Below are 13,142 nucleotides of genomic sequence, written 5' to 3' on the forward strand. Positions count from 1 at the left end.
TTAGCAAACGGACTGATCTCTTCCTTGAATGGAGCACAACAGCATGTGCTCAATCAGAAAAACAACAATGCCAAATCCCACCAGACCGGACAGAACCAATCGAATCAGAACCTCAGTGACACCACAATACTCCGGACAATCTGAAAGAGATAAGAGAGAGAAAAACACATATGAAATCAACAACTGCCACATAAGTTGCACAGAGGTCATTGTGGTAGAAAGAGACTTCCTGTCTTTTTTTTTTTTTGAGTTTGTGCACCTTTATGTGTTGGGCAGATCTCTTTGATGTTAAGATGGATGGTCTTATTGCTCGCTGGATTTGCAGCCGTGCAGCTGTAGTCCTCTGCATCAGTATAAAGGAGCTCTAATGGTAAACTCAGGTTCATGCTGAGATCTGGATTGGTGGTCTGGTTCACAATTTCACCCCCTTTATACCATGAGATGGACACGTCTTGTTCATTTTTTACAGAGCAGAGCACAGAGCAGAGTTCTTGATTTGGGTGAGCCACCGATGAGCTAATCCTGATGGCAGGTTCAGAAATTGTCTCTTTAAAGCACACACACACGCACACACACAAACACTTTATATACTGATCATTAGTAATGAAAAAGATTGGCTATTGGCTATAACAAAATCTTACCATAAACATCAACCTTGAACGTCCTCTCTGGCATGAATCCACTGATGGTGACTTCATAAAGCCCAGATTCACTGGTGCTGATGTTCCAGATAGTCAGTGATCCGGTTTCTTGGTCAAGCTTTAATCTGTTGACGAGTCTTGCTTCATAATGAGTGAAGACTGTTCCTTTATACAGCTGTGCTATACGACTAGTTTGGTCTCCACTTTCAAACAGCCACATTACTTCAGCATCTCTCTGTAGGCCAGTAGCTCCTGTTTGCAGAGTGACAACTTCTCCCTTCATCACAGTCTTGAGCTCATCCCACCTACCATTTACAAGATCTAAAACAAAATTAAAATGATTTAAATAGGAGTTAAATAAAGTACTAAAAATATAAACACACCTGCTACAAGAATCTTCAACAATATCTGAAATTATGGCCTGGAACTTCTGTAGAATCAGCGACATAATATTCAGGTTTAAATAACAATTAAGCATCTGTAGCAAGTTGACAGTTATACCACAGGAAATAATATCAATTTTAAAGTTTAAAGGGGTCATATGATGCAATTTAAATTTTTCCTTTTTCTTTATAGTGTTACAAGCTCTTGGTGCTTAAAGATGATCTGTAAAGATGCAAAGTCTCAAATCCGATGAGACATCCTTTATAAAAGTTAAGACTCTGCCACACCCCCCTAAAACACCTCATTTAAAAATGCCCCTATAGGGCAAAAGTCTCTATGTCATGATGTGGGAAGATTGGCAAAATGTCGCTCAAATGTTCACGCAAAAAAAGGCGGCGTAACCTTTGATTGATCTATCTCATGGAAACACTGTTTCATTGTGAAATCAAAACTACTTTGTTTGGCCTTCCAAAAGAGGACACAACTAGAAATCAGTGGTTAAGTTTTATATTACATATTATATTATATTACAGTATTTACAACACTGTTCCAGAATAGGTCAACCAGTTTCCTGATCCTGGGAGAGAAGACTACAATGCCGGCTGTTCTGACTCACAGTCTGTAAGTACGCTTACATATGTAGAAGAGTTGCCACTGATGATTTAAACGTGAGTTTTGAGCAGTGTATAGCAAAGCGAACATATGTGTTCCATTGAAAGTGCATTGAAGTGTGCGAGACGTGAATTGAAATTCTATTTATTTACAGAGGTATATGATGTCACACTTATCGGTGTGTGAAAACGTTGCGCAGCACAAATCCATGAATGAATGTTCTGAAGTTCAGATTTCCTCTGTTCAGGGAGTAGGAAGCAAGGAACACTGTGTAGGGACCATGTCAATGGGAACACCGTTCATCCACGGAGCTCACTTCAAATGGGCTGATTATCTGAATCAGGTGTGTTAACAAAGAGAGACATGCAAAATACGCAGAGCTGGGGGGCACAAGGACTGGAATTTAGAACCGCTAGTGTAGAGTAGCGCTCGTTTCTCTGATCACAAATGCAGACATGGTTTTATGTTTATGTGGTGCGATGCAACGCAACACGTAAAAACACATGAGTCATTATAATCCGTAATTATGTCCCCACTGAATGCAACAAATGGCTCGTTTGTGATGGGATTTATTGTTTTTTTCTTGTCACACATCACAGTATGGTGAGGTAACATTTCCATAACACCATTGAGGCATTCGGCCAATCACAAAGCACTGGATAGCTGGCAAATCAGAGCACACCTCACTTTTCCGACCAATGGGCTTTGTAAAAAATGACGCGTTTCAGAAAGGCGGGGCATAGAGGAGCAACAATAATGTACATTATGTGGAAAATAATGTGTTTCTTGAACCTTAAACTGCATAAACATTTCATTACACAAAATACACAATGTTCTTTTTAGCAAAATCATATTACCCCTATAAAAATGAATTACAAAGTTAATTTAGATATTTTATCATGCTAACACAATCCTACCATTTTAATTACAAGTGTAGGCCTACATTAAATCAGTTGAACATACAAAACTATCAGCTTTTCAAAATGATTTCTGAAGAATCATGTGACACAAAAGACTGGCGTAATGATGCTGAAAATTCAGCTTTGCATCACTGGAATAGATTATATTTTACAATATATTCAAAAAGTCAATGGTTATTTTAAATTGTAATAATATTTCCCAAAATGACTGTTTTACTGTATTTTTGATCAAATAAATCCAGCCTTGGTGAACAGAAGAGATATCTTTCAAACTTGACTGGTGGAGTTTATTGGTGACCAGTAGTTTATATAAGAAGTAAACACAAAATTTTTATCCTGAGTAAACGTTCATAAAGGAAAGTGTGTGGACGTGTGCTATAAGCGATGAGGTGGAAATTGATCTCGATTTATATTTAAGTTAAGCAGACAGTTCTCTGGATTAACGGTATAAAACTGACTCTAGTGAGGTACCTCTACCTTATTTAATGGTCATGATTTTCAATAATTTTTCATAGAACAGCAGCATAAATATTGACACATTTATTTCCCCTGGTCGCATTGAGTACGATTCACAGTTTTCATGACGGCATCAATGTCTGATGCCAGCCAACCAGCAACCATAACCACAAAAACAATCTGCTTGTAAAACAAAGAAACAACAACAACAGAACAACATTAGGCTGTAGATAGCTCACCTTTCACGCTGATGAAAAACGCAGTGTAAACCCACATACAGGAGAATATTTTAGCAGGCATCATCTCAGAAATGATTGTAGGTTTTCCTGAACATTCAGTGAACATCTTTTGACTCAACTAGATTCAGCAGGAAGTGACATTGAGCATGACATCAGGCTGGTCCTGCCCCAGGAGAGGGGTATGTCGAGTCATCTAAAGAGCCAATTAAACCATATGAAACAGTGCTAAATTCTTATCTAAATTGGTTTTCATGTGCCAGAATTGAGCTGATTTATTGATTGATTGTCCAAGTCCATCTATGCAATCATCGTGCCTTTAAACGCCTTGTGACTAAACAGTCTGAACTGTTTTCTGAAATGGACTCAGAGTTCATTTTAAATATTAACTCATCACAATCTACCTTATGCTATCTGTTCTCACTTCCAAGGTGTTTAATAATAAAATGAAAACACACATTTCAGTTTTAATACGGGTTATAAATTCCCCAGTGTTTTTCTATAAGTAAAATGCAATATCATTAATGCAAGTTTACAAATCACTCATTGAAAGCTGATTACCATTGACAAACCTCTATTGTGCATCTGCTGGACAGTAAAAAGCAGCTCTCATCTCATCTAAAGCCAGTGATAATCTGAAAGTGACGTCACACGGTCAACAACAATGATAGATTGATGTGTGTCTTATGAAACTCACATTGGGAGTTCAGCTGAAGGTGTGAAAGGTGTCAGACGGAAAAGAGAGAAAGTTACAAGACACATGATGGTGTTAAAACAACCAATAATAGGCACAAAAAAGGTACAAATGAATCATACAAATCTCCGTCGTATAGATATATATATATATATATATATTTGTTTTTTTTTCTTTTTTCAGTGAGGTAGGTAGAAATATAAATGATTGATGAGGAAAAAAAAAAACCTTATTGTTGACCATTAGATTGTATCCAAAAGCTTCACAACAGATTCTTTTATAATCAGTTTTCTCTCTCCCTTTCTGTCCTTCTCAAATAAAATTGGTTTTCTAGAGAAGGAACAGCAAATGTAATTTAACATGTATCGGTGATTAAAAAGGCCATGATCGAGGAGCAGGCACACACACACGAGCATCTGCTGTGCTGCAGTGGAGCTCTTGATTGAGCAGCACACAGATGGATCTGCACTCATAGATGGCTTCTGCATCTGACCTGAGAATTATTCACTACCACCATCTTTACTCTAGAACAAACTCCATCTCACTTGACTCTATAAGACCCTTGTGAGAGAGCCATCAGCTGGATCCTAAGTGATCTGTCCAGTATGAATGAATCTGCAGTGTGTGCTGCTCTGAAACCAGTTACCATCAACCGTCTGAGGTCAACTGATCCAAGATCTGCTGCAGTGATGCAGGAGCTCAGATCACAAATCAGTACATTTAGATCGGCTCTTCGGAGCACATATCGCAAATAAATATATTTTTCTGATTTCCTTTTATTTTTTTAAAGAGAAATCAAACGATTAAGGCAGTAGTTATAAAAAAAAAGAAAAAAGCAAGCAAGTATACAGAGTTACAAATCACTTTAGATAATTAACCATGGTTATAATATAGTAAAAGTGTAGTAACCATATTTTTGTTGTTTTTTATACTGTGGTAACTGTAGCAAATCATGGATAATTTGTGGTTACCAAGTTGTTTTTTTTCAAACCTCATCCTGGCCCTTGTGGAGCCTCTTGCTCCTGATGTAGGAGGCCCTCTAGTGGTGCGATGTACCTTTAAAAAAAAAAAAACACTAGAAAGTCTAGGGCAAAAACGGTAATGACAGAAACTGGCATGTTATGAGATAGGGATGTGGTTACATCTCCATTTGAGCAGAGATTTTATAAGGATATACACTAGCAGACAAAGGCTACATTATGTGCAGATAGCAAACTGACATCCAACCCTTACTATTCCTGCAGTATAGCATGTAATGTACACCGTATACTGTACTATACTTACAAGTCAAGGCCAACTACAATGTAGCTTACTTCTGCTTGAAACTACAACAGTAAGTGTGTACTGTTTCACATACACTGTTAAAAAGCAGTCAATGCTCAAAATCTGTTTCTGATGTGAACCAAGAAACCAAGGCCATTTCCACAGCACTGAAACCCAAGCAAGACGACAAACATAAAGTGCTAGATATTTTATTAGCATATTCAGTAATTACTGTCCCCATAGAAAAGAAACCACTGGTGTCTGTGTGATGTGCGTGTAAACATATTTAAAGAAAAGAAAATACAATCAGGGAGCAAAAACAAACAGCAAAAATTACACCAGTTCCCAAAACACAAGCACAAATTTCCTCTCTGACAAGAATTAATGCCACTAATTATTCACAGTGCTCAAAAAATGAACATTTTTATCAAGCACATAAAAATACCTAGTAATAATTGTCTGAGGGAATTCCATACAGCAAAAGAACGCAGATTTTCTGCTTCTTTGTGCCTCTCTAAATTAATTCATGAACGAGTATTACAGTATAAACACTTCCAAATAATGATACACAAATATACATAATTCAAAATATATAAATGGAAACCAGTCCAGGCAGATGTACCCCTGAGAGAAAACCATCATCATGCAGAAAAAAAAAAAAAACAGTGAATAATAATAATAATAATAATAATAATAGAGTGAAACAATCGTACAATCACTTACAAGGATAAAAAATAAATAAAACCTTGCAAAAAAACTAATTGTGATATTGAATCTCGTTGCAAAGCTGTAATATATTCATTATTATACAATGCAAGTGCTGTTTAAGATATGATATTGGCATCAGGTTACGCCATTTCTGACAAATACAACACCATAAATATGTAAATACCTTTTATATAATATCTTTTAATGAGGACATTGTGTATAGAAGCTTATTTCTGCCACAGAATAATAAAAAAGCGAATCACGACTTTTTTTAGAACTTTGGTTTGGTTTATTTTAGAACTTTTTTTTATTCCATTTTTTTTTTTACTTTTTTGCTCTCAGAATTCTGACTTTCCATCACACAATTCAGTTTTTTTATTATAAAAGTTTTTTCTTACAGCCAACTACATCTTGCAATTCTGCACTAGCAAAAGCAATTACCTTTTTAGTTTAAATTCGGTGTCAGAAATAAGATTGAATAATTTTAATATTTAGAACATACATGATCTTGATAGACTCAAAGTCCGTGTGTTTGAGCGTGAGAGTCGTGTGAAAAGGCTGCGACGGATGTGCAGTTCCACAACATTTTCTACAGTCTCCAGAGTTTCTCGATCCATTTCAAAGCACATTTATGTTGGAGTGAGACCGTAACGGATGGCACTAGATTCCAGATCCCGAGTGTCATAAACCTGTGCACGCAGATGTGTTTAACTCTTTGGTTTTCAAGAGCAGAGTCTCTGCACGGTTGTGCAATGTATGCATTTGTGCCTACAATTCATAGGGTTTGATTATATTGTGTGACCAAAATAAATAAGCACTGGAATACTGTTTATGATGCAAATGAGAATTGTTAATGTTCGGCATCACTGAAACTAAACAAAGCTGTGTTGAGTCAGAAAAACGACTTAAAACTTTATATGAAAACCAAATAAAACTTCATATCAATCATGTGGCTTCAAGGACTGCTTTTATGATGATTTTATCATTTAAGTGCTAGAAGGTTTATAACGGCATGAGGATGAGTAAATGGTGAACTACTCTATTACGGTGTTGTGGTGTCTTAGTCCCAGAGCACCTGGGATGCTGCGGCCTCCAGCACGGAGCTACTCATCATCCACTTCCTTCAGCCTCTTCTCCTCCAGGAAGGCCACCAGTGAATCCCTCATGTCCACCACGTCCAGCATCTCCTGCAGGACCTGACTCTCATGTTCTCGCTGCTCAGGGCTTTTCTCAGAATCTACAAGCACAAGAACATCCAAGCACGTTAATGCATGTGGGCACGTTCACAAAAGTTTTTTTTTTTTTTAAATTAATACTTTATTTTAATTTGACAATGTTAACTTTATTTAATATTACAGAATTTAAAATGAAAACAACTTTTTTTTTGGCTTTTTTCTAAGTGTGTTGGAGCATGTGCAACAGCTAAACGACAACAACAACTAAAACTCATAATTTTATATTATTTTTATTCCTTAAATTATTATTTTAATAGAATTATTTTACATTATTATTATTAAACTATTTAAATAACTAAAATTAATATAAATTTAATATTATGTTAATAAAATAAAAATATTTATTTTGTTTAACATTTTTTACTTTGTTTTTATTATTGTTAATAATAACAACAGTAATATAACAAAATACAAATAAATCTTTTTATTTACATTTTAATTTAATGATTATATCATACAGTCAACACTGTATAGTACCATTTACAAACTGAAATATTAGCAAACTCATTTCTCAGTAAAACAATGTTTATTTCTCACCATCCATTTCCATGTATCTCCGCAGCTCCATCTCTAACATGCTCTGTTTGTCTTCCAGCTCCAGCTGTCGAGACCTTTGAAACACAAAACCAGAATCACACAAATATATTCTGCTGCTGTTAGTACAGCCTGTCATTTAGTTTCTGCATAATATATGCTAAACACATGCAAAGCAGTGGGTTAAATAAATGAGGCCACTCGAAGCATTCCTCTGAAGTGTTAGTGCTCGTCAAAGACATGCAGAAGAGAGACCAGCTGGCTTTTAGGGAGGCCGGAGGTTTTTCTTCAACAAATGCAATATAAATGATGCACTTTGAGCAATAACTGCTATTGAGCTTCGTATTGTTAACTGTATTTCTGCTGACATGACGGCTTGGTTAAGAAAGCAAGATGTTTATTGATTTAAGGTTTCTAGAGGTCACAGTGTTCAGACTTACGCCACCATGAGATCGGACTCCTCTGAGAGCAGACTGTTCTTCTCCTGGACCAGATCAATCCACTGATCAATCGTTTCTGGGTCTGAACCTAAAACACACACACAATTATAACAAGAGGCTTTTCAAAATGTTGTGTATCAAACTTCAAATGAGCTTTAACATGTCTTTTCTTCAATAATGGAGCCTGTGAGCGTGCATGGAGGCTGTGGCGGTGAGTGCATGGCCTATTGTTTTCTCTTTGACAGCTGTATCTGCTGCCTCTAATCTTTCTGGAGCTCTTTCTGAGTAGTGCTGGGCTCTGGGGCTACTCTTCTGACTCCCTGATCAGAAATCTTGAGAGGATGTCCTGTGCGTGGCCAGTTGATGGTGGAGTTATGTCCCTTCCACTTGAGGATAATGGCCCTAATGGTGCTTTCAGGAACATTTAAGAGTTGTGAACGCTTTTGGTACCCAGGACTTTTTATGTGATACAACAATCTTGTTGCAAAGGTCTTAGGACAGCTCTTTGCCTCAACCTATCAGGAGATGTTTGTATACTTGCATTCAGAGGTGAGTGAGCCTTTTTTTTAACATGCATTATCCAGCTGATTCTTATTTGAGGTAGAAATACTTAGTGAAACCAGCTGCTAGCTTTTCTTGGTGTACTGTTTTTTCTTAACTTGTTCAATATTTTTCATCCTGTGTCATTCCACATATTATAGATGGCAATATCATGATTTCTTTATTTGTGTAGATTTGAGTGTCTGGTCAAAAATCTCTTTGAATAGTTAAACTTGAAAACATGTTGAATATTTTTCCACTATGTGTCATGTATGTACATCCATCCTAAACCCTGTCAATGTATGTTGTTGAAATTATAAATGACTATAAAAGACAGACATGCACTTTATTACCATTTATTACAAAATCATATATAAACACACAGACTTATAAATATATGCATATGTATGTGTGGGTTGTTTTATTAGCATATATACATTAAATATTGTTGTCATATCATATAGATAAAATAAATTATGGGGATTTTATGTGTTATAAACTTATATTTGAATCTACCCAGATAATGTACTGTATTTATGTGAAAATTACAATTCTTTCTATGTATTCGTTCACGGAGTATGTGTTAATGGGTAAAAACTCACACTCCAACACATTAGGTGGCGCCAACCCTAACATTGGTGCCATTCACCATAAAATCTAAGGAGAGTTTGGCGGGATTTTTTTGGCAGAACAACAGTTGGAACACTAAAGTGAATCCCAGCGTTACTCTAAAACTGATCTGACGAAAAGCTATGATCAGAATGTGTGTGTTGTGTGGTTTAGTGATCGTGCTGATACCTGCCTTAGGTAAGACATCATTTATATTGTTTGAATTGTTTCGATTTCAAGTTCAATCTTGTCTGTTAAGTGTGCTGTCTGTGTAAACTGGCTTCGTTTCAAAAGCAAATGAGCAAACACGTGGTCTGACTACATGCGCTAAATCCTATAAGAGCCAAATAAATGACTGATGTGATAGACTCCCAGTGAAAAGCGCTTGTCATGTGAAGCGCAGGAGTTGATTCTAATCTTAACATACAGTCAGGAGTGTTTCTAACTTGGCTAGTGTCCATGTTGCCCACGTTTAACAGTCACATGTGCAGCTACGCTAATACTTAGCGCATATCATTTTCTATTAAATAACACATTTAACAAAATTCCTTAATCTTCATCACTTCATAAAATATTTTTTTTTGTCCAAGCTTGTTGCATTGTTGGCTTGTTGGATTATTTTATCTGTAAAGTATTTGGCAAGAAGCTCGCTAGATTTTGAGACAAGATTTCTTCATAATCTGCCACTTCTTGAAGGGAAAACTGCAACGTTTAGGTCTATTCTGAATATTTTTGTGTTATATTTAATGAAGAAATATAACATAAAATATATTATTTCAGTAACAATGTATTACAAATATATTTAAAAAACTGGTCGGTGGCTGATTATTTGGATTGATATTTGCCATTTTGAGATTATGCAAATAGATTATCAACCTTGTTGGCAAACTAACAGATTTATTAATGCCATTTTTTGTGCCATCTTATTGAATCCATTGCCACAGTTCTTCTGAATGTGTCACTTTAAATCTGTTATTCACATATTGAGCAACTGATCATTTACATACAGTTCAAATATTAATTTTGTCAGGTTCCTGTGTACAATATGAGGTGGTGGAAGTAATTGAGGGTGGAGATGCTATCCTAAACTTCACAGCTTCTGGATTGACTATTTTCTACAAAATGCATTGTGAAAATTGGACTAAAATCACTAAGATTAGTCAATACTGTGGCCCTGCTGATAACTGCAGCAACAGCTCAACAACACCTGAAGTTTCAATAGAGACTGGCCGTCTAATTCTACATAATGTCACCTACAACAGATGCTACAGTGCAAAAACCTTACAAGGACACAAAGAGGTATTTTATAATGTTACTGTCAAAGGTGAGTTAAGTGGCACTTAACATTTTTTGTTTGTTTTGGGGTGCAGATGGGCTGTAGAGAAGTTGTAGTTTTATAAAATGCTTTTGCTCTTCTGACCCTTACAGAATTACACTTTACCATCAGCACAGAAATGCCCATCTTAAAATTCACTACTGAAACACCCGACTATACTTTAACCTCAGACAATTTCTACAACAATACATCATCCAATGCAACCACCACACATATTGCTGCTGTTGTTGTTGCTGTGATCTTGGTGCCCCTTGGTTTGTTCGTTATCTGGTACATATATGCACAGTAAGTATTGTCACAATAATTCAACTGTTCTTAATTTGACCTCTCATTAATAACTGTGTTCAGGTAAAGACTGTGTTATTGCATATCAGAGCAAACATTTTTCAGCAATGTAAATTCGAAGTCTATTTTTAAATCCAGGCATAAAAGCAGTGCATGGGCAAAGCACAACTTAATTTGAATTTAAAAGCCACACTTGCTAGTTTGTAGTTGGACATTATTATTATATGGCTCAAAACGAATTATAGTAATTCCTAATTAAATACTTTTTGTGCACTTTAAAGCCAGCAGAGGTACTTACCAGTGAACGCAAACGTTGCAGGGTGATGCTGGCTAAAGTGTCTCATGAAGAAATCATCATGGGTCCTCACAGGTGTCTTTGGCTCCCTTTACACCCGACACAAACAGGTTTTTTATATAGTATCTGAATTAGCTGGATTGCATTTACACCATGCATTCCAATGTGCCTCCAATTGCATGATAGCTGATAATAGTGAAATGATCTAGGTAGGTCAGCTACATAACACATGTCTATATATTTTGTGAGTGGGGTGGGGGGATAAAAATAATGACATAAGAATAGATGATGACAGAAAAATCACCAAGTCTTTGAAAAAGGACGGATGGAGATCACTTGTACTGCAGTTGTACTTGGATATTTGAATATGTCTACCAAAACTGCATTAGCATTTACACCTCCCTGACCACCTCTGAATGCGTTGGTTTTTTTTGTGTGTGTTTACCGTGCATCTTTGGTGTTTACTGTACACCTTTTAAAATCAGCATATATGATGTATATGATTATGATTGTATGTTAATACCAGATTTAACAGGGCTTATTTTTGAGTGGCTCTCTCAGGGAGAACATATCAACTACAGTCAAGCTCATTTTTTCATGTGGACTCAGGACCATTTATACTTTAACCCAGTTCATCTGTAATATAATATGATCTGGAGTACTTAATAGTTTGATTCAATAATTAGAAATGTACATTATGTGGTGGTTTTCAGGAAACCCAGCAGCAGCCAATTCGCTTCTCACAACTGCGAACGAAACTCAACTCTAGATGGCTGCTCCACCTCCAACTAGGCACTTTACTGAAGGATCTCTACCTTGAAGGATTGAAATGAAGGTCAACATGGGTCAAGAGACTATTGAAGTAGTTCTGCCTTTTGGTTCAGACAGATCTATAAGACTGAACCTTTTTTGTTTACTTAATGTAAATTATAGATTTTATACAGATATTAAATATATATCACATTAACTTTTGCATTCAGCCTACCTTTTAGGGTTTAACAAGACCACTAGACCACTTCCTGTTCCACTGAGTTTCATAAAAGCAACACGGAGTCAGAAAATGCACTCTGGAACATCTGAGCTTTATGCACGTGGGTTGTGGTGGGTGGACAGAAAGGTAAAACCATTTTGTTTCTGTATAATATTGCACCTTTTCTATACAGGAAAATATCATGTTGATGTAAGATCAACACAAAACAATGAATAAATACATATATTAATAATAATAAAAATTACTGAAATTTTAAATGGGAAAACAAAATTTTAATAATTTGTAAAACACAATTACACTACATTATTGTTATTTTCAGTAGTGTGCCAATTACTGAGTGCTCTAGTGACAATGTATTTTTGTAGGCCAACTCAGATGTTTACATCATCCTGTTTCTCTTGACAAAAACCCAGTTGGAATTTTTTTATTAACCTCTGTATTATTGCAGATAAACTCTGAGACCAGCAAAAACTTGATTCTTACACGTTTTATTCATCATCATGCACAACCTAAACAAAAAAGCTAAACGTAACTTCAACGTCACCACCACTGAGCTTCCGAGAACACTTTTAATCTTTATTCAAAATACATTTTCCCTTAAAGTTGGAGTTAGAATAGTTTGCACTTGTTAAAGCCAGTCAGTTTCTAAACTACTTATAGTATCTAGTGGAACTAAAAAAAATAAAGTGTGTTTTCAAACTTTTGCAAACACTTCTTTTGCATGTCACTTTAAGTGGCCCAAAAGAGGTGCCGGTACTCTAATATAGCATATATATATATATATATATATTGTGACGAGAGCAGGGCCGTGCACAGACCTTTTGAGGGGCATGTGCTGAAACTGAAAAGGGGCACCACCTCCCTTTTTTATATCAATTATATATATTCTCTTTTTTAGCTATTCTGATTGGTTTTATAAGCTAATTTGTATTATTTGGTTAACATGATTATGAATGAAATTGA

The 13,142-nt window shown here is 35.9% G+C and overlaps 1 protein-coding gene and 2 long non-coding RNA genes across 3 annotated transcripts; 1 reads left to right on the forward strand and 2 right to left on the reverse strand.

Annotated features, from left to right (window-relative positions):
- LOC132129551 (carcinoembryonic antigen-related cell adhesion molecule 1-like) lies at positions 1–934 on the reverse strand. The gene is made up of 3 exons (XM_059541178.1): positions 642–934; positions 260–547; positions 1–140 (listed from the first exon to the last, which is right to left on the reverse strand). The coding sequence occupies exons 1-3, from the start codon at positions 922–924 to the stop codon at positions 1–3; spliced, it is 711 nt and encodes a 236-aa protein (XP_059397161.1). The 5' UTR covers positions 925–934.
- A 5,974-nt stretch (positions 935–6,908) lies between these two features.
- LOC132129359 (uncharacterized) lies at positions 6,909–8,217 on the reverse strand. Its single transcript, XR_009428496.1, has 3 exons — positions 8,124–8,217; positions 7,687–7,760; positions 6,909–7,151 (listed from the first exon to the last, which is right to left on the reverse strand). It is a non-coding gene; the product is annotated as an uncharacterized LOC132129359 (long non-coding RNA).
- Positions 8,218–10,419: 2,202 nt separating this feature from the next.
- LOC132129520 (uncharacterized) lies at positions 10,420–12,146 on the forward strand. The gene is made up of 3 exons (XR_009428536.1): positions 10,420–10,596; positions 10,701–11,253; positions 11,902–12,146. It is a non-coding gene; the product is annotated as an uncharacterized LOC132129520 (long non-coding RNA).
- Positions 12,147–13,142: the final 996 nt, after the last annotated feature.

This window comes from Carassius carassius, chromosome 46 (genome assembly GCF_963082965.1).
Source record: "Carassius carassius chromosome 46, fCarCar2.1, whole genome shotgun sequence".
Classification (NCBI taxonomy): Eukaryota; Metazoa; Chordata; class Actinopteri; order Cypriniformes; family Cyprinidae; genus Carassius; species Carassius carassius.